At 41.9% G+C, this 21,567-nt stretch overlaps 1 protein-coding gene across 6 annotated transcripts in view; it reads right to left on the bottom strand.

Annotated features, from left to right (window-relative positions):
• LOC139554851 (rho guanine nucleotide exchange factor 2-like) overlaps window positions 1–19,346 on the bottom strand; it is a 107,753-nt gene extending 88,407 nt beyond the window's left edge. For 2 of the 6 annotated variants that reach the window (XM_071368031.1, XM_071368033.1), the window contains exons 1-4: window positions 19,004–19,337; window positions 4,323–4,430; window positions 3,374–3,651; window positions 1,364–1,526 (exon numbers count right to left, since the gene is read on the bottom strand). In XM_071368031.1, the coding sequence (XP_071224132.1) occupies window positions 1,364–1,526; window positions 3,374–3,651; window positions 4,323–4,400 (519 nt within the window). In that variant the 5' untranslated portion in view covers window positions 4,401–4,430; window positions 19,004–19,337. Of the gene's footprint in view, window positions 1–1,363; window positions 1,527–1,802; window positions 1,889–3,373; window positions 3,652–4,322; window positions 4,431–19,003 lie in introns of those variants that run through there. The other 4 variants (XM_071368035.1, XM_071368037.1, XM_071368032.1 and 1 more) reach the window with 4 other exon arrangements.
• Between the last annotated feature and the right edge of the window lie 2,221 nt (window positions 19,347–21,567).

Here is a 21,567-nt window from a genome sequence, read left to right as displayed (position 1 = left end):
ATTTTCCTGTCACCACACAGAGCCCTGTAGGCTGTCTCGTCGTTGTTTGTAATCAAGCCTACTACTGTAGTATCGTCTGCAAACTTGATGATTGAGTTGGAGGCGTGCATGGCCACACAGTCATGGGTGAACAGGGAGTACAGGAGGGGGCTGAGCACGCACCCTTGTGGGGCCCCAGGGTTGAGGATCAGCGAAGTGGAGATTTTTCCTACCTTCACCACCTGGGGGCAGCCCGTCTGGAAGTCCAGGACCCAATTGCACAGGGTGGGGTTGAGACCCAGGGCCTCAAGCTTAATGATGAGCTTGGAGGGTACTATGGTGTTGAATGCTGAGCTAGTGTCAATGAACAGCATTCTTACATAGGTATTCCTCTTGTCCAGGTGGGATAGGGCAGTGTGATGGTGATTGCATTGTCTGTGGACCTATTGGGGCGGTAAGCAAATTTAAGTGGGTTTAGGGTGACAGGTAAGGTGGAGGTGATATGATCCTTGACTAGTCTCTCAAAGCACTTCATGATGACAGTGAGTGCTACGGGGCGATAGTCATTTAGTTCAGTTACCTTTGCATTCTTGGGTACAGGAACAATGGTGGCCATCTTGAAGCATGTGGGGACAGCAGACTGGGATAGGGACAGACTGAATATGTCCGTAAACACACCAGCCAGCTGGTCTGCGCATGCTCTGCAGACAAGGCAAGGGATACCGTCTGGGCCAGCAGCCTTGCGAGGGTTAACACGTTTAAATGACTTACTCACGTTGGCCACGGAGAAGGAGAGCCCACCGTCCTTGGTAGCAGGCCGCGTCGGTGGCACTGTATTATCCTCAAAGCAGGCAAAGGTGTTTAGTTTGGCTGGAAGCAAGACGGTGTCCGTGACATGGGCTGGTTTTCCTTTTGTAGTCCGTGATTGTCTGTAGACCCTGCCACATACGTCATGTCTGAGCCGTTGAATTGCGATTCCACTTTGTCTCTACACTGACATTTTGCTTGTTTGATTGCCTTGGAGGGAATAACTACACTGTTTGTATTCGGGCATATCCCCAGTCACCTTTCCATGGTTAAATGCAGTGGTTCATGCTTTCAGTTTTGCGCGAATGCTGCCATCTATCCATGGTTTCTGGTTAGTGTAGGTTTTAATATAGTCACAGTGGGTAAAACATATCCTATACTCTTCCTTATAAACTCTCTCACCGAATCAGCGTATACGTCAATATTATTCTCTGAGGCTACCCGGAACATAGCTCATTAAACAAATTTCATAGCATTGAACGTCTCTATGGTTCTCAATACATGCATCTTCATTCAGACTGAATGAAAGCCTGCTAGTCCAAGCCCACAACCCGGGCTCGCTGATTCACGGGCTCACCTCCAATACGGAGTAGTGCTGCGGGTTGGACCCTGCCTCCTCCTCCTTGAGGGAAGACAAGGAGCCCTCCTGAGTGATGGGGTTCCTCCCCACTCGCCGGACGCCCAGCGCCGCTCCCAGAACCTTCTCCATCTCCTCCGGGTCCAGGTTCTCCAGACTAACACTAAGGGAAGAATCAGTTTAATTTAACTTTATTTGTCCCTTAGATAGGCATTGTCAGTTTACAAATATAAATATCAAAATCCTCCATAAATACATACAAACACTTCCCAATAAAATACATCCCCTGCAACAATATTAGTAGAATAGAAGTAGAGAGAAGAGGGATCAGAGAGAAAGGGAACATTTTCCTAACCAACTTTGACCCCTACACTTCTACCTCTTCTGTAAAGAAAGTATCCACACACATACACACTCCCATTCACTAGTTACCACTCACTATAGTTGCAGATGAGAGGTTGTTTCCATAACTCCTGGTACGTATCAAGGCAATGAGACTTGACTGACTGTCCCACACAGCTGTGTGTGTTGTGGTTGTAACACTGTCTGACTGGACATGTCGTTCTGTGTGTGTGTTTGAGAGGAGGGGGAGAGATGTCCAAGGATGACAGTGCCAGTACAATGGCCACTCTCAGGGTAGTGTGTGTGTGTCAGAGAGAGGGAGGGTGCCCGTACCAGTTTGAGTTTGAATGCATGTGCTTATATGTGTGTGAATCTGGACACTGTGGACACACTGAACACTGCTCATTCTCTTCCCAAGACAGGGCCGTTATTGGATAAACCACTGTTTAACCAACCCTTCGGTTTTTACTAGTCATATCAACAAGCTTTCATCAAGGTTTGTGCCACATAATGATTGACCTTGTACCTACGCCCACATAAATGTGCTATTGTCAGGTCAATCACATGGTAAATGAGGTGAAAAAGAGGTTGGAGGGAGAGACGTAGAGACAGTCTCGTCAACTAAAAAGCTATTAAAGCATTTTTGATTTTCGCGAAAGAGAGAATAAAAGAGCGTGAAATAAAGACAGTGAGTAGGGGGTTAACTATCAGTGAGCATTGAGCAGTCCCTCCAGGATTCCGCAATCGTACAAAAAGAGGGCTCGCAATTTCCACCAATCACTGCACCGCATAATATGGTTCAATCAAGCCAGTGAATCGCCACACGTCAACAAATTTCCCCCCTCGTCAATGCATTTTCCCAACCCCTTTGATACAATCATTGCATATTGCCATGGAAAAAGTCCAAATTGATGCAGCAAAATCAAGCATTTCTACCTTCAAATGTCACAAAAACAATCACTGGAGGGACTGCTTGAAATTCACGTGAATACGGCTTTCAAATAAATCATGATGTTGATAGAATTATAGATATATATTTTTTTTTCCAACCCCTTTTTCGTGATATCTAATTGGTGGTTACAGTCTTGTCCCATCGCTGAAACTCCCCTATGGACTCAGGAGAGGCGAAGGTCGAGAGCCATGCATCCTCAGAAAAGACCCTGCCTAGCCGCACTGCTTCTTGACACACTGCTTGCTTCACCTGGAAGCCAGCCGCATCAATGTGTCGGAGGAAACACCGTCCAGCTGGCAACCAAAGTCAGATTACAGGCACCCGGCCTGCCACAAGGAGTCGCTAAAGCGCGATGGGACAAGGAAATCCCGGCCGACCAAACCCTCCCCTAACCCGGACGACGCTGGGCCAATTGTACGCCAAATGAGTCCCCCGATCATGGCCGGCTGTGACACAACATGGGATCGAACCCGGGTCTGTAGTGGATGTTGATAGATTTGACTGTAGATTTGGGTGTGAACATGTGATTTAAGTGGGTGTGAATGAGAGTGTCTTTTAACTTACTATAATGTAGTTATGTGGTAGGACTGGGTACTGTGACAGTAAAACATTTCCATTGCTTCTGTATAATAGATTGTAAAGAAAGATTGTACTGTAAATGGCTAAAATGTAAACATAAGGATTCCCATATATTGTATGTTTAGGGCACCCCCTACCTGTGGTTGTCGCTGGGCTCCGTCCCCTGCTGCTGCACTGTCACCACAGCCCCGGGCTCCCAGCTATGCCTCCTCCAGGGGTCCAGGTGGGTGAGGTGACGAGTGGCTGGAGAACGCAGGGTCACCCCTCCGGACCCTCCAATCCCCTTCACCCCAGGGCCTGGAGAGCATGGTGGGGAGGGGTACGGGGAACAGGGGGGGGCGGGTGGTGTGGTAGAGGAAAAGGGCGGGAAAGCTGGTGGGTGGGCGTGGAGGGAGGAGGGAGAGGTGGTCGGCATCTAGATGAGGGGTTAAAGTAAGAGAGGGATACAGTGAGAACTCATACTGTTCACTAGGGTTGGGCGATGTCAATCTCCATAGGAGGAATGTGGACATGTTATTGGCCATGTGGTTTTTAACATAAGCTTATTAAGAAAGAAATTGTCATTTTCTATAGGCTATTGATATTGTTTGTTCTCTCTCATTATTAGTCCCCTGGCTACCTTAAATTTTGGGCCTATTGAAATAACAGATGCAACTTCCATTCATTGTTTGATCGAAAGAAAGCCATGCATAAAATGATGAACGGAGAGTGAATGGAGTGAATAGGCAAAAAAAAATGTTTACATTAAACAAACCTAAACCCCATGCATCGGACAGAGAGAAACAAGATTTTCTGACTGGACATTTAGCGTTGCTTTGGTGGAATTCTCCACTCAGTCTATTGAAATAGACTATAGCAAATAGGCAAATTACTCTGAATATCATCTGTGTGCTGCCCTGCAATGCGATGAGACTCATTTCTTCTTAACTGCGGGCACTAGTCAGGTTCAAATAGGCTAAACTACCGTCTGTCACCATCGACGATGGTTATCAATCATCATCATCAATAGACCATGCTATAGTAATGTCGCCCAGCCCTCTGTGCACTACATCATTTTCAGACACAGAAAAAGACAGACAGTTGTACCCTGTGGATCAGGTTTCTCAGGGTCCATACTCCAGAGGAGAATAGTTCACTGCTCCCCCACAGGTCAAAGGATGTCATGATCAATTCAAACTTCCACCTTGACTGGCCCTAGGACAATAAAAATACAAAAAAAGTGGATATGAGTGACTAATATTATACAGATAACCACTACAGAGGATAAAAGGTAATGCTTAGCAGTGATTGGCTGTTAACATGTCAGAAGCAAACCTGTTGGGGCATTATGCACATACAAAGCTTTCCCTCACCTTCCAACTTCCATTTGGCAAATCTGACCATAAAATAAACTATCCTCCCAATTCCTGGTTACAAGGAAAAACATAAAAGGAAGCAAGTACCAGCTCAATACGGAAGTGGTCTGATTAAGTGGATGCTAAACTACAGGACTTTTTCGCAGGCACAGACTGGAACATGTTCCGTGATTCATCCGATAACATTGATGAATCACCCGCTTCATTAATAAGTGCATTGACAACATCGTCCCCACAGTGTCTGTACGTACATATCATAACCCGAAGCCCTGGATTACAGGCAACATCAGCACTGAGTTTAAGGCTAGAGCTGCCGCTTTCAAGGAGCAGGACACTAATCCGGACTACCGACCCGCAACACTCACATCTGTAGCCATGAAATGATTTGAAAGGCTGATCATGGCTCACATCAACACCATCATCCCAGACACTCTGGACTCACTCCAATTCACATACCGCCCCAACAGATACCCAGATGACGCAAATCTCTATTGCACTCCACACTGCCCTCTCCCACCTGGACAAGAGGAACACCTACGTAAGAAAGCTGTTCAGCGTTCAACACCATAGTGCCCTCCAAGCTCATCACTAAGCTCAGGACCCTGGGACTGAACACCTCCACCTGCAACTGGATCCTGGACTTCCTGACGGGCTGCCCCCAGGTGGTGAGGGTAGGCAACAACTCATCCCCCACGCTAACCCTCAACATGGGGCCCCTCAGGGATGTGTGCTTAGTCCCCTCCCTGTTCACCCAGGACTGCGTGGTCGCACACAACTCCAACAGCATCATTAAGTTTGATGACGACATGGTGGTTGGCCTGATCACCGATGTGACAGCCTATAGGGAGGTCAGTGACCCTATCAGTGTGGTATCAGGACAACAACCTCTCCCTCAACGTCAGCAAGACAAAGGAGCTGATCGTGTGCTACAGTAAACAGAGGGCCGTGCATGCCCCATCCACATCGACGGGGCTATAATTGGAGCGAGTCGAGAGATTCCTCAGGTGTCCACAACAGAGGAATTATCATGGTCCACACTAGGGATGGGCATTTGAAATATTTTGACTGTTCGAGTATTTGCTTAACTTTTTTTACAGTACTCAATCCTAATTGCATCATATACACTACCGTTCAAAAGTATGGGATCACTTTTGTTCTTGTTTTGAAAGAAAATCACATTATGTCCATTAAAATGACAGCAAATTGATCAGAAATACAGTGTAGACATTGTTAATGTAGTAAATGACCATTGTAGCTGGAAACAGCCTATTTTCTATGGAATATCTACATAGGCGTACAGAGGCCCATTATCAGCAACCATCACTCCTGTGTTCCAATGGCACGTTGTGTTAGCTAATCCAAGTTTATAATTTTAAAAAGGCTAATTAATCATTAGACACTTTTGCAATTATGTTAGCGCAGCTGAAAACTGTTGTTCTGAATAAAGAAGCAATAAAACTGGCCTTCTTTAGACTAGTTGAGTATCTGGAGCATCAGCATTTGTGGGTTCGATTACATGCTCAAAATGGCCAGAAACAAAGAACTTTCTTCTGACATTCGTCAGTCTATTCTTGTTCTGAGAGATTAAGGCTATTCCATGCGGGAAATTGCTAAGAAACTGAAAATATCGTACAACACTGTGTACTACTCCCTTCACAGAACAGCGCAAACTGGCCCTAACCAGAATAGAAAGAGGAGTGGGAGGCCCCGGTGCACAACTGAGCAAGAGGACAAGTAAACTCAGCAAAAAAAGAAACCTCCCTTTTTCAGGACCTTGATTTCCAAGATAATTCACAAAAATCTAAATAACTTCACAGATCTTCATTGTAAAGGGTTTAAACACTGTTTCCCATGCTTGTTCAAGCATAAACAATTAAAACTTCTCTGGGATAGGTGGAAGTATTTTCATGTCCGGATGAAAAGCGTATCCAAAGTAAACTGCCTGCTACTCAGGCCCAGAAGCTAATATATGCATATTATTAGTATAGCTGGATAGAAAACACTCTGAAGTTTCTAAAACTGTTTGAATTATGTCTGTGAGTATAACAGAATTTATTTGGCAGGTGAAACTCCGAGGACAAACCATTCAGATTTTTTGTTGTTGTTGAGGTCACTCTTTTCAATTAATTTTCATTGGGAATCCAGATTTCTACGGGACCTTCTTGCAGTTCCTATCGCTTCCACTGGATGTCAACAGTCTTTAGAAATTGGTTGAGGTTTTTCCTTTGAGAAATGAAGAAGTAGCACTGTTCAGAATGATGCTCGAGGGAAGTGTACTCTTTGTTAGAGGCGTGTGACCTGAAAGCTAGCTACACTTTGTTTTCCTCCGGTATTGAACACAGATCATCCCGTCTTCAATTTTATCGATTATTTACGTAAAAAAATACCTAAAGTTGTACTACAAAAGTAGTTTGAAATGTTTGGACAAAGCTTACCGGTAACTTTTGTAGTCATGTTGTGCGAGTTGGAACCGGTATTTTTCTGTATCAAACGCGCCAAATAAATTGACATTTTGGATATATATCAACGGAATTAATCGAACAAAAAGGACCATTTGTGATGTTTATGGGACATATTGGAGTGCCAACAGAAAAAGCTTGTCAAAGGTAAGGCATGAATTATATCTTTTTTTCTGCGTTTTGTGTCGCGCCTGGAGGGTCGAAATAGGATTGTCTGTGTTTGTTTACTGAGGTGCTATCCTCAGATAATAGCATCGTTTGCTTTCGCCGAAAAGCCTTTTTGAAATCTGACATGTTGGTTGGATTCACAACAAGTATAGATTTAATTTGGTGTCTTGCATGTGTGATTTCATGAAAGTTCAATTTTTATAGTAATTTATTTGAATTTGGCGCTATGCATTTTCACTGGATTTTGGTCAGGTGGGACGCGTCCCACATATCCCAGAGAGGTTAATGAACATGCATCTGTGGAACAGTTATTACGACACTAACAGCTTACAGACGGTAGGCAATTAAGGTCACAGTTATTAAAACTTAGGACACTAAAGAGGCCTTTCTACTGACTCTGAAAAACACCAAAAGAAAGATGCCCAGGGTCCCTGCTCATCTGCGTGAACGTGCCTTAGGCATGCTGCAAGGAGGCATGAGGACTGCAGATGTGGCCAGGGCAATAAATTGCAATGTCTGTACTGTGAGACGCCTAAGACAGCGCTACAGGGAGACAGGACGGACAGCTGATCGTCCTCGCAGTGCAGACCACGTGTAACAACATCTGCACAGGATCGGTACATCCGAACATCACACCTACGGGACAGGTACAGGATGGCAACAACAACTGCCCAAGTTACCCCAGGAACGCACAATCCCTCCATCGGTGCTCAGACTGTCCGCAATAGGCTGAGAGAGGCTGGACTGAGGGCTTGCAGGCCTGTTGTAAAGGCAGGTCCGACATCACCGGCAACAACGTCACCTATGGTCACAAACCCACCGTCGCTGGACCAGACAGGACTGGCAAAAAGTGCTCTTCATTGACAAGTTGCGGTTTTGTCTCACCATGGTCGGATTCAACTTTATTTGGAATGGCAATGAGATTTATCACTTAGCTAAATAGTTGAGAAGAGATGTTTAACTCAAAACCTCATGCAACCGCAAAATGTCAGATAAAACATATACTGTACAGGATTTCTTGATAGAAATACTGTTTCAAAATGAAGAGGCAAGTGGAAAAATGTTTTCAAATACTTGTTTTTCCCAAGGGCTATTAGCAGGACAACAGACACGATGTGGTCCCAAAAACACCTCTCTGACATAAGGTCCAGCATATCTTTTAATGATGTAACTGAATGTCTCTGTTTAAGTTGTATTTTAGTATTTTGAAACTTTGTGCAAGGCAATTGATCAGCATTAATATCTTTGTGGATGGGGCCTCAAAAGTGGCGCAGACACTGCATCACAGTGCAAACTGCGTTGCTACAGATGCTGGTTCGATACCTGTGTCGGCCGCAACCGGGAGACCCATGAGGTGACGCACAATTGGCCCAACGTCATCCGGGTTAGGGGAGGCGGGGTTGTCCTTGTCACAAAAGAATAGTAATTATTTTATAATAATAATATAATAATAATATCCCTAACCCTAAGAATAGGCACGGTGGGCTTTTGGTTTCCCTCTGTCTTTTTTTCACAAATTAGTAAAAATGTCTCACCCCATGTTCAATGACCTTTTTCCCTTTATTCAGATTTCAAATAACCGAAAGTGAGCTATTTGTAAACAAAATCTCCAAAATAGTTTTTTTTTTTAAACAAGCCATAAAGTTTAATCCACCAGAAAAGACACAAAATATTGTGGTTAAACTCAAATCTACAAATTGATTAAAAAAACTTTAACAAGTGGAAGGGGGAATACGTATTATTACTATTATTATTAACCCTGCATTGTAATTATATAAAAGCCCCTTAGATATTCTGTGTTTTTGACTTGCGGCCTCATCCAGTGAGGGTTTTGTTTTCTTAGCAAGGGAGGAGAATTCTCCACCTGGGCGGACTGTGAGAGGATCACGCACAAACGCAATGATATCCTTGGGCATATCCTTGGCTCTTCAAAACCTGGTGGATAAAGTTGTCCCTCAGCTGATTTGGGACAAGGTGATGAAATCTTCCATCACCTCTGGGACAATGCTGCGGCCTGTCGTTTCTTCAGTGTGCTGAAGTGCAATAGCCTTCCAGATGACAAGTCCAAATCGAACAACTCAATCTTCCTAGTAAAGGCCTCAAATTTCGCCACCAAGTCTACAACTCTTCCTTGTAACTGCAGATATAACCCGTTTACGCTACAGAATGTCCCTTTATTTAACTAGGGAAGTCAGTTAAGAACAAATTCTTATTTACTATGACAGCCTACCAGGGAACAGTGGGTTAACTTCCTTGTTCAGGGGCAGAATGACAGATTTTTACCTTGTCAGCTCGGGGATTCGATCCAGCAACCTTTCGGTTACTGGCCCAACGCTCAAACCACTACCTGCCGCCCCAGCTTGCAGTTAACGATTCAATGTTTCTGCGTCGGGCCTCTATATGGGGCAGGAAGGCCACTGAAAGGTCTATGCTTAGATTCATAATTACGTCTGAGATTGCAAATAATTCAAACAGCGATATCTTCATTGCAAATAAAACACACTGGTTTGGCATTGGGAAAAGATGGAGAGATGAACGCATATCTCTGTACATTATTCTCTCAAACTTTGATTTTCATTATCCACATTTCTTCTTGATACTTTTTGCAAGCAACATTTCATCTAGCTATCAAGCAAATTGTTCTGGACAATTGTTGACTTTAAAAAAAGTAGTGTAGCCTACAATAGGCTACATATACCTGTTTTCCCCACCAATCAATGCAGAAATAGACAATACTAATTGAATAGAGACAAAGATATTATAAGCGTGATCAGATCAAATTGTCACTGAATTTATTATGTACTAATCATGTGTTAAACATGTAAAATTTGTAGTGTAGGCCAATTAATTGTGCTAATATTAGATACTTTCTATGTTCTGGCCCGCCGACTATTGTCTCAGAAATTGTTTTTGGAGCCCGAGGCCAAACCTACAGTTGAAGTCGGAAGTTTACATAAACTTAGGTTGGAGTCATTAAAACTTGTTTTTCAACCACTCCACACATTTCTTGTTAACAAACTATAGTTTTGGCAAGTCGGTTAGGACATCTACTTTGTGCATTACACAAGTAATTTTTCCAACAATTGTTTACAGACCGATTATTTCACTGTTTCACAATTCCAGTGGGTCAGAAGTTTACATACACCAAGTTGACTGTGCCTTTAAACAGCTTGGAAATGCCAGAAAATGATGTCATGGCTTTAGAAGTTTCTCATAGGCTAATTGACATCATTTGAGTCAATTGGAGGTGTACCTGTGGATCTATTTCAAGGCCTAGCTTCAAACTCAGTGCCTCTTTGCTTGACATCATGGGAAAATCTAAAGAAAAGACATTGTAGACCTCCACAAGTCTGGTTTATCATTGGGAGCAATTTCCAAATGCCTGAAGGTAGCACGTTCATCTGTACAAACAATAGTACGCAAGTATAAACACCATGGGATCATGCAGCCGTCATATCACTCAGGAAGGAGACGCGTTCTGTCTCCTAGAGATGAACGTACTGTGGTGAGAAAAGTGCAAATCAATCCCAGAACAACAACAAAGGACATTGTGAAGATGCTGGAGGAAACAGGTACAAAAGTATCTATAACCACAGTAAAACAAGTCCTATATCGACATAACCTGAAAGGCAGCTCAGCAAGGAAGAAGCCACTGCTCCAAAACCGCCATAAAAAAGCCAGACTACGGTTTGCAACTGCACATGATGACAAAGATCGTACTTTTTGGAGAAATGTCCTCTGGTCTGATGAAACAAAAATAGAACTGTTTGGCCACAATTACCAGTGTTATGTTTGGAGGGAAAAAAGGGAGATGCTTACAAGCCGAAGAACACCATCCCAACCGTGAAGCACGGGGTGGCAGCATCATGTTGTGGGGGTGCTTTGCTGCAGGAGGGACTGGTGCACTTCACAAAATAGATGGCATCATGAAGAGGAAAAATTATGTGGCTATATTGAAGCAACATCAAGACATCAGTCAGGAACTTAAAGCTTGGTCGCAAATGGGTCTTCCAAATGAACAATGACCCCAAGCACACTTCCAAAGTTGTGGCAAAATGGCTTAATTAAGGACAACAAAGTCAAGGTATTGGAGTGGCCATCACAAAGCCCTGACCTCAATCCGATAGAAAATTTGTGGGCAGAACTGAAAAAGCGTGTGCGAGCAAGGAGGCCTACAAACCTGACTCAGTTACACCAGCTCTGTCAGGAGGAATGGGCAAAATTCCCCCAACTTATTGTGGGAAGCTTGTGGAAGGCTACCCGAAACGTTTGACCCAAGTCAAACAATTTAAAAGGCAATGCTACCAAATACTAATTGAGTGTATGTAATCTTCTGACCCACTAGGAATGTGATGAAAGAAATAAAAGCTGAAATAGATCATTCTCTCTACTAATATTCTGACATTTCACATTATTAAAATAAAGTGGTGATCTGACCTTAGACAGGAAATTTTTACTAGGATTAAATGGAATTGTGAAAAACTGTATTTGGCTAAGGGGTATGTAAACTTCTGACTAGTTGACGAACCCTAATATAGCTTACAGAGCCTTTCCATAAGTCCACTCAAGTTTCTTCAACTGTCTTCTGACTGTGCTTAGAGCGATGTTGTGCTGTGATGCCAGCAGATTCCAGACTGCATTTGTCAATCGCTCATCATCTTCAACCATCAGTGGCTTGATGGCTTGAATAGTCTTGCTGGAAATGGAATACAATGTGCAGCATACATTAAAGACCAGCAGTCAATTTATTTAAGCATTATTTTTAGCATTATTAGGCCTACTTTACAGTATTGTAGCCTACTGTACCTGTTCATTTTCATTTTTGGAGTAACACAGGCGAATAGCACTGTCCGTGACCATAATCCCCAATTCTAACAGTATTTTACCGACATGTTTAATTATTCAAGGCTCCTTTCTCTTCTGTGCTGGAGTTCTTTTAAAATGTTTATGTTCTTTATGTTTATGTTCTTACAATTCTCTAGTACAGCCAATATTACAAAAAGTAAAATGCTTCTCAAAGATGCCCTCTGGTGGTCAAACTAGCACTAACTAGCATTAATGGCAACAATGGCTGAAAGAACCACTGTATATGTACATGTCTACTTCAATTACCTCATATCCCTACACAATCAACTCGTTACTGGTAGCCCGTGTATACAGCAAAGTTATTGTTTCTCATTGTGTATTTATTCCTTGTTTTTTTATTTCTCTGCATTGTTGGGAAGGGCCCGTAAGTAATCATTTCAATGTTAGTCTACACCTGTTGTTTTACGAAGCATGTGACAAATAAAATGTTATTTGATTAGATTTGTATAACATCCCATGCTGTCAGTATTAATCATTGACCTCCCAGGATATCTGCTGAATACTTTATTTTTCCCCCCCATCATAAAATGGATGGATATAGATGATTGACTTACAAACTTGTCCTACATGGAATTTGTATGTTGATGTATGCCTCATCGTTTGTCCTTCCAACCACTGTCCGTCTCCCCGATGAATTGGAGGTAAATACTACTTAAAAATATCCAATGAAGGTCAAAACGGAGTCAATACAATGAATCCATTATTATCTACTTAATACAATTATACATCAAGTACAGCAATAGATAATCAAGAAAAAAAACAATAATCATTGAAGTACATCTAAAGTTTGGCTACCTTGTTATCAATGTTCTAAAACAGTGGGTAAAGTGCAATAAATGAAAATGAGTCAACACACACAAATACACTCACATACAGATGCACAGACTTCACCTGACGTAAAGAATCTACAACTACAGTTGGAGGCTTTAAAAGGTTCCTTATTGATAATTTGCTTTAGCAACCACACATCATTAAAATGTGACAGAACTCTAACAGGGTGATGCCAAGCGCCAAGTTCATTAGTAATTATCTAACAATAACTTCTGTAGTGAAATATGCCCAAGACATTTAGCAAATATTTTTTTCTTTACTGCAATACAGGTTAAGAATGCCTCCAATTGTATAACCACAACTATGTTTACTCATGTTTTTGGGAGTGAGTTTGTGCACTACACAGTGTACTTATATTGGTGTTTATGAGTTGAGCCGGTGTGTATACCGTTACGCCCTGATCTGTTTTACCTGTCCTTGTGCTTGTCTCCACCCCCCTCCAGGTGTCGCTCATCTTCCCCACTATCCCTGTGTTTTCTGTCTGTCTGTGCCAGTTCGTTTATTCGTTCAAACCTACCAGCGTTTTCCCTTGCTCCTGTATTTGCTATTTTCCATGTTTTCTAGTATGCCGGTTTTTGACCTTTACTGCCTGCCCGCCATCCTGTACCTTTGCCTCTACTCTGAATCACCGATCTCTGCCTGACCTGACCCTGAGCCCACCTGCTGTTCCAGTGCCTTACACCCTCTCTGGATTATTGACCCCTGCCTGCCTTGACCTGTCGTTTGCCTGCCCGTTTAAAGAATACACTTTTGTTTCTTCAACACTGCCTGCACCTGTGTCATACCTTAAAACGTGATATATACATCCTTTATAAGGCGGTATGTGTGTGTGACGACAGCTTTCCATGCTATATCAGCAGAACCTCGACATAAGCACAGGGTTATACCATGCAATCACACAGTAGGCAAACACTTCTGAGATAAGGTAGATTAGCTTTGGATGGCACCACACCCAATAGCACAAGGAACAACACTTTCACAAACTTCTAACACTCACATTTGTACAACCCTTTCATGGCTATGAAAACAAACATAACTTCCCTTAGCCTTTTTGCTCTAAAAAAGAATGATCTCAAGGTTTACTTAAAAACATAGTATTCAACATCAAAAAGTTATGATAACACCAACAAAATCAATAGCAAAATCAATAGCAAATTAAGTAGATTCCACAACCTTAACAACACTACCAGAACATTAATACAATGACACTAACTAAAAACACACACACACACACACACGTCACAACATTATCCATTATACTGCCATAACATAACCCCCTCACAGTCCTTGAATAACATTTGTAATCCCATTACAACACGAGCACCATTCACGTCAATCACATCACTCTTTTCAACACTTTCACAACCAATACAAAACTCAATATCAACATTTGATTTACCGGTATAGTTGTCATCAAAACGTAGGCTATACTTCATCACTTTCTTTTTCGCAACCTCACTCCCACAGCTGTTTTTCTTCCCTCTCCCACCTCATTCCTTTCTCCTTATTCCTCCCTCTATTCTTCGATTTCAAGCCGTAATGGATATCAAGTTAGTAATGCTGTGTTTTTGTCATTTTATTTTTTTAACCAAATGCACAGACAATACTTCAAATGAGTCACGAGTATAAACCTGTATAATAACAGTAAGTCTGCAGGATATCTTCTTTCACTAAAAGGTATTAACTGATTGCATTGTAGGTGAAGGGCAGGAGACCGGTTAACAAAGGATTTTTAAGCCTTGAGACAATTGAGACATGGATTGTGTATGTGTCCCAATCAGGGGGTGAATGGGCAAGTCAAAAGATTTAAGTGCCTTTGAACGGGGTATGGTAGGTGCCAAACGCACTGGGTTGAGTGTGTCAAAAACTGCAACACTGCTGGGTTATTCAAGCTCAACAGTTTCCCGTGTGTATCAAGAATGGTCCACCACCCAAAGGACATCCAGCCAACTTGACAACTGTGGGAAGCATTGGAGTCAACATTGGCCAGCATCCCTGTGGAACACTTTCAACATCTTGTAGAGTCCACGCCTCAACAAATTGAGGCTGTTCTGATGGCAAAAGAGGGTGCAACTCAACATTTGGAAGGTGTTCCTAATGTTTTGTACACTCAGTGTATATCTCCCAGTCTTCCTCCAACAATACTCTCCATCATATCCAATTGTCATATTCCTGCTCTCTCCCGCCTTATCCTTGTTCAGGCCCATAGAGCAAACATGGAAAACAATGGGGAGTTTGATGGGTCAGCGACTACGTCAGCATTAAACTCTGAGTCAATGAACGTGTGTCCACACACGTTTGTGTATGTGAGAGTGAAAAGTCTGCAAGTATACTGGACATGTCTAGGAGTACATCAATATTTATCTGAAAGTGTATTAACACATGGGGCAACAGCCCACAATAGAAAGAAAGATGGGGTGTACAGTAATATGTCCATTAAGAATGCAGGTTCATGACACAGTGACAGGACACAAAGCTCCGAACAGTGTTCAGCAAACAAGTTTGAATAGTTTCTTTGGGCAACCAAAGCATCAAAACACAAGTAAATATAGTTGGCCACTCAAGTTTGAAAGACATGTTCTTAAGTCCCTCTATTCAATAAAATTATGTCTATTCAATACATTGAGTACATGTTCTATTTTCCTTATTCCTCGTTAGTCTACTATTTACCTGGTAGTCTCTTCAAAATTACATGGTAAAATGATAATTACATAATATTTCTGTATTAACAAATCAGCTTTTGGTTTCTTGAGGATTCATTAAAACAAGCACCGTGCTCCATTTTAATACCAGGTTAAATTCTGATACAAGTACCAAAAAAAAAGTGCCCACTGTTACCACATTATTTATTGGTTTGAGTACTTTTTAAACTCGAAATTACTTTATCCTACTTTTATGCACTAGCCACCTACTACTACTAGCCTTGGTGCAGACCCTAACACTGCAGCTCTATGAAATAAAGGCACAATCTCACTGACATGGTTGTATCTGACTTCTTTAATTGACATAGCTGCCAACTACACTTGTCATCACATGCTGCAGTTTTGGCCCCTATAGACTTAGACCCAAATTGAAAGACGAAAAGGGGTAGAATTAACAGTGGCCAATAAGACAGACAACTGCACCTCTTACTTTCTCTCAGTCTGTCCTGCCAGTCTTTTTACTCTTTCTGTCCCTCAGTCTTCCTACATCATCTTTCCATCCCCCCATCTCATGTCACTCACTCATCCCCACACCATAAACACCCGCTTCCCTCCCTCCCCTGCTCTCCAGTTTTGAAGCGAATGAAGACACCAGGAGCTTCTTTTGAGAGTATCCCTGGAGGGCATTTGGTACAGAGGTAACTTAATGTAGCCTGGTCCCAGATCTGTTTATGCTGTATACCATGACAATGACCATAGGAGTTGGCAAGACAGCACAAACAGATATGCAATTAGCCAGGCTACAGTTTATGTTTTAATGCAAAGGTCGATTGTGGGAAATGTCAAACCAGGGGCTGAATTACAAATCGACTCGAGAGAGCTAACGGTTGACTGATATTCTTTACACCTATGGGGGTGCTAACGTTAATATTTCAACATTCATGGTGCTTCCCTAATTTATCTTGGGAGTGCCAAAGGCACCGGCCTAATTCAAGCCCTGTGTTATTCTGGAAATAAAACAAAGACAGTTGAAGTCAGGAAAATAGATTAGCCATTTTTAAGTGACAAAATGCTACCACACAACATTGTTCTTATTCTCCTCTTTCCCCATCATCTTCCATAACTCCACATTTTATCCACCTCTCACAGATGGACCTGCATCAGAGGTCCTAAGTACAGTACCAGTCAAAAGTTTGGACACCTACTCATTCAATGGTTTTTCTTTACAGTGTTCTACATTGTAGAATAGTGAAGACATCAAAACTATGCAATAACACATGGAATCATGTAGGAACAAAAAAAAGTGTTAAACAAATCAAAATATATTTTCTATTTGAGATTTTTCAAAGTAGCCACCCCTTGCCTTGATGACAGCTCTGCACATGATTGGCATTCTCTCAACCAGCTTCATGAGGTAGTCACCTGGAATGCATTTCAATTAACAGGTGTGCCTTGTTTAAAAGGCAATTTGTGGAATTTCTTTCCTTCTTAATGCGTTTGAGCCAATCAGTTGTGTTGTGACAAGGTAGGGGTGGTATACAGAAGATAGCCCTATTTGGTAAAAGACCAAGTCCATATTATGGCAAGAATAGCTCAAATAAGCGAATAGAAACGACAGTCCATCATTACTTTAAGACATGGTCAGAACTTTGAATGTTTCTTCAAGTGCAGTCGCAAAAACCATCAAGCGCTATGATGAAACTGGCTCTCATGAGGTTACCAGCCTCAGAAATTGCAGCCCAAATAAATGCTCAAGTAACAGACACATCTCAACATCAACTGTTCAGAGGAGACTGCGTGAATCAGGCCTTCATGGTCGAATTGCTGTAAAGAAACTACTACTAAAAAGGACACCAATAATAAGAAGAGATTTGCTTGGGCCAAGAAACACAAGCAATGGACATTAGACAGGTGGAAATCTGTCCTTTTGGTCTGATGAGTCCAAATTTTTGATAGTTGAACAGATGATCCCCGCATGCGTGGTTCACACCGTGAAGCATGGAGGAAGTGGTGTGATGGTGTGGGGGTGCTTTGCCGGTGACACTGTCGTTGATTTATTTAGAATTTAAGGAACACCTGAATTTCATGGCTACCACAGCATTCTGCCACAATACGCCATCCCATCTGGTTTGTGCTTAGTGGGACTATCATTTGTTTTTCAACAGGACACTGACCCAACACACCTCCAGGCTGTGTACGGGCTATTTGACCACGGAGAGTGATGGAGTGCTGCATCAGATGACCTGGCCTCCACAATCACCAGGCCTCAACACACTTGAGATGGTTTGGGATGAGTTGGACCGCAGAGTGAAGGAAAAGCATGCCAAGAGCGTGCAAAGCTGTCATCAAGGCATAGGGTGGCTACTTTGAAGAATATAAAAGATATTTTGATTTGTTTAAAACTGTTTTGGTTACTACATGATTCCTTGTGTTATTTCATAGTTTTGATGTCTTCACTATTATTCTACAATGTGGAAAAGAGTAAAAAAAATAATAAAGAAAAACCCTTCAATGAGTAGGTGTGTCCAAACTTTTGACTGGTACTGTACATTCTTAACTGAACATTGAGTGTGACCATCTACTGAATGTCCTCTATTGGGACCCCTGGGGGAAAGATGGCTAAAGGGTCTTGAATTCTCTTTACCTCCCTATGACTTCAATCATTCATTGGCTAATCTCCTTAGGATGAAAATAAGGACAGTCAGACACAAGGGCTGCTACTACAGTTGCTACCTATACACTACTAGGTCAAAGTCTGAGTCATGCACATTTTTTAAACCCCTTATTTTTGCTCCCACAATTCTGAATCTGCAAAAGGAAGGTACTGTGTGAATGGGGTATGAGTCTAAGAGCAGAGTCGAGTTATTACTGTAAAACTAGCAGTATAGCCTCATCTATTCCTAATGATGAAATACCTACTTAAGTTCATCTTTGTAGTGCTATGTTTTACTGGTGTTGAGCAAGGTGTTCTGAACAGGTGGACAGCCTCATAACTTCCTGTACTTTGTCTCCAGCACCTATGGTTTATTGTCCCACATGATGAAATCGGGTCAGGGACTGTGGATGTGTCTCCATCCGTCCGTTATGCCCAGTTTACATCGTGACGTATTTAATTACACCGTGCATCTTCTTCAAGGAGTCTTGCCCCGCTACTGAACAGACAAGTGTAGTGTTTGTAACGCAAGAGGAAAGCCTAACTCTCAGAGATCAGATTTATTTTGTGAGAATGCAAAATATGGCCTTTTCATTCAAGACAGGATAAATATATTGTTTCAGGTGATAATAGAACATGCTTTGTTCAGTTACTTTTCCCCTCAACTGGTTTTTCAAACTTTATAGCAAGTCAATCTAGCTTGCACTGCAGAGTAGCTAGCTAGCTAAAAGCTAGGCTGAAGATACCATAGAATTGGCTTAGCAGCCAATGTGTATTATTTAACATTACTCACTTATAGGAATGGGTAATCTTTTTAGAAGCTGCTAGCTATCCCATAAAGCCAATACCACATATTTTCATCTTCTGCGTTCTTCAGTGGCTCTGGCTGGACTGAAGACGACGCAAAGTTTGGAAAATGTAAAAGTATGTAGCATCCGTCTCGCAACAGAGTGTTGCGTTTCCACTCCATTGTGGACCTCCCCATTGAAATGCGTGACATCCAGTGGAACGTAACGGAGTGCTTATGGGTAATGTGCATTCAAATTGCCATCGATAAAATACAATTGTGTTCGTTGTCCGCAGCTTATGCCTGCCCATACCATAACCCCACCATGGGACACTCTGTTCACAACTTTGACATTTAGCAAACCGCTCGCCCACACGACGCCATACACGTGGTCTGCGGTTGTGACGCAGGTTGGACGTACTGACAAATTCTCTAAAAGACGATGTTGGAGGCAGCTGATGGTAGAGAACATTTAAATCTCTGGCAACAGCTCTGGTAGACATTCCTGCAGTCAGCACGCCAATTGCACACTCCCTCTGAACTTGAGACATCTGTGGCATTGTGTTGTGTGACCAAACTGCATATTTTAGAATGGCCTTTTATTGTCACCAGCACAAGTTGCACCTGTGTAATGATCATGCTGTTTAATCAGCTTCTTGATATGTTACACCTGTCAGGTGGTGGATTATCTTAGCAAAGGAGAAATTCTCACTAACAGGGGTGTAAACAAATGTGGGAGAAATACATGCGTTTTGAACATTTCTGGGAATTTTTATTTCAGCTCATAAAACCAACACTTTACATGTTGCGTTTATATTTTTGTTCGGTATAACACGGAACCCAAACCGGCTGCGCTCGTGCGCCATCGTGCATAGACTTATTTTGTCCCCCCACACCAAACACGATCACGACACGCAGGTTAAAATATCAAAACAAACTCTGAACCAATTACATTAATTTGGGGACAGGTTGAAAAGCATTAAACCTTTATGGCAATTTAACTCGCTTGCACTTGCTAGCTAATTTGTCCTATTTAGCTAGCTTGCTGTTGCTAGCTAATTTATCCTGGGATATAAACATTGAGTCGTTATTTTACCTGAAATGCACAAGGTCCTCTACTCCGACAATTAATCCATACATAAAACGGTCAACCGAATCGTTTCTAGTCATCTCTCCTCCTAGGCTTTTTCTTCTCCTGACTTTATATTATCATAAATTAGGTGCATTACCGCCACCGACCTAGTACGTCTTTCAGTCACCCACATGGGTATAACCAATGAGGAGATGGCACGTGGGTACCTGCTTCTATGAACCAATGAGGAGATGGGAGAGGCAGGAATTGCAGCGCGATCTGCATCAGAAATAGATCTGACTTCTATTTTAGCCCTTGGAAATGCAGATGCTTGTTGACGCAATAATTGAATAATATAGATTTCTACATTTATTTTGCGACGCGAGCAGTGTAGTCAGCCTGTACCTTTGGAGATATTTCACTTAGTGTAAACCACCTGCACGGTTTGCTCTGAATGGTTAAAACATTGCCATTTTATAGACCTCTAAACTGAGAGGAAAGCAAGTAGTAGTATATTGTATACAATGTAATAATTAGGCTACAGTATAATTGTATGTAAAATAATAACGCCACAATGTGGTCATGAAAACGTTGGTTATACCAACGCAAATGTGAATAAAATGAGACCATCGTTTTTGATGGAAGATGCTCGCATCTGACTCCACGAAACATTCTTTCACTGAAATACAACTGGACTACTACTTTAGTTAATAAAATAATTTGGGGGCTTATAAACTTTTTTCGTAGTGATATTTTGAATAAGAAGTTCTGTCTGCGGTTTTTACCTTTCTTCTTGGGTTTGAACCAATCCGCTCCTGCGCGATGAACCAATAAATATTTCCAGAGAAAAGAAACCTATTCCAAGCGGTCCAAAAGGAAACGAGCTCCAAAACACCAACTCGACTGCTTCTTGAATACTGCCAAACGTTTTGCAGGTCGAATGCTTACACGAAGTCTACTGTCATTTGCTTGTTGTTCCGTCTCAGGAGTGTTGCCAAAGACTCTTGTTGTGTTTCCCCTTGGTTTTCAAACGAGAACCGTAACTCCCTCCTCTCGAATCAAACAGCACTAACGCACCTTTTATTCGACGAGTTTTACACATCATTGGGTAATTAAAAAAGAGAACGCTTTTGGAATTTTGCTAAATCAATAAATAAAACATAAATGCAACTTTATTTCTATTTCAATTTACTGCTTGATTACCGATTTATATGATTTATAGACATTAACGTTACTTAAGTGAAAATCACATGTTGTGCACCTTGAAATATTGTTTTATTGTTCATGTTTTGTTTTTGTGTCGACTCTTTAATAGTAGCCTATGTAAAACATATTATATATTCAAATGTTAAACCAAAATGCTTTATCGCTCACAGAAGTGTTTTCCTATCGGCCTAGACTACTTTAGTAATAGCCTAGACATTTCATGAGACTATTTATTATATCAACTAGTTTCAAGTTGATAATGGACCACATTAGGCTATCAATTAACTCGTTT

Source organism: Salvelinus alpinus, chromosome 26 (genome assembly GCF_045679555.1).
Source record: "Salvelinus alpinus chromosome 26, SLU_Salpinus.1, whole genome shotgun sequence".
NCBI lineage: Eukaryota > Metazoa > Chordata > Actinopteri > Salmoniformes > Salmonidae > Salvelinus > Salvelinus alpinus.
The sequence above is the reverse complement of the archived record's forward strand: the minus strand, read 5'-3'. Positions and strand labels throughout refer to the sequence as shown.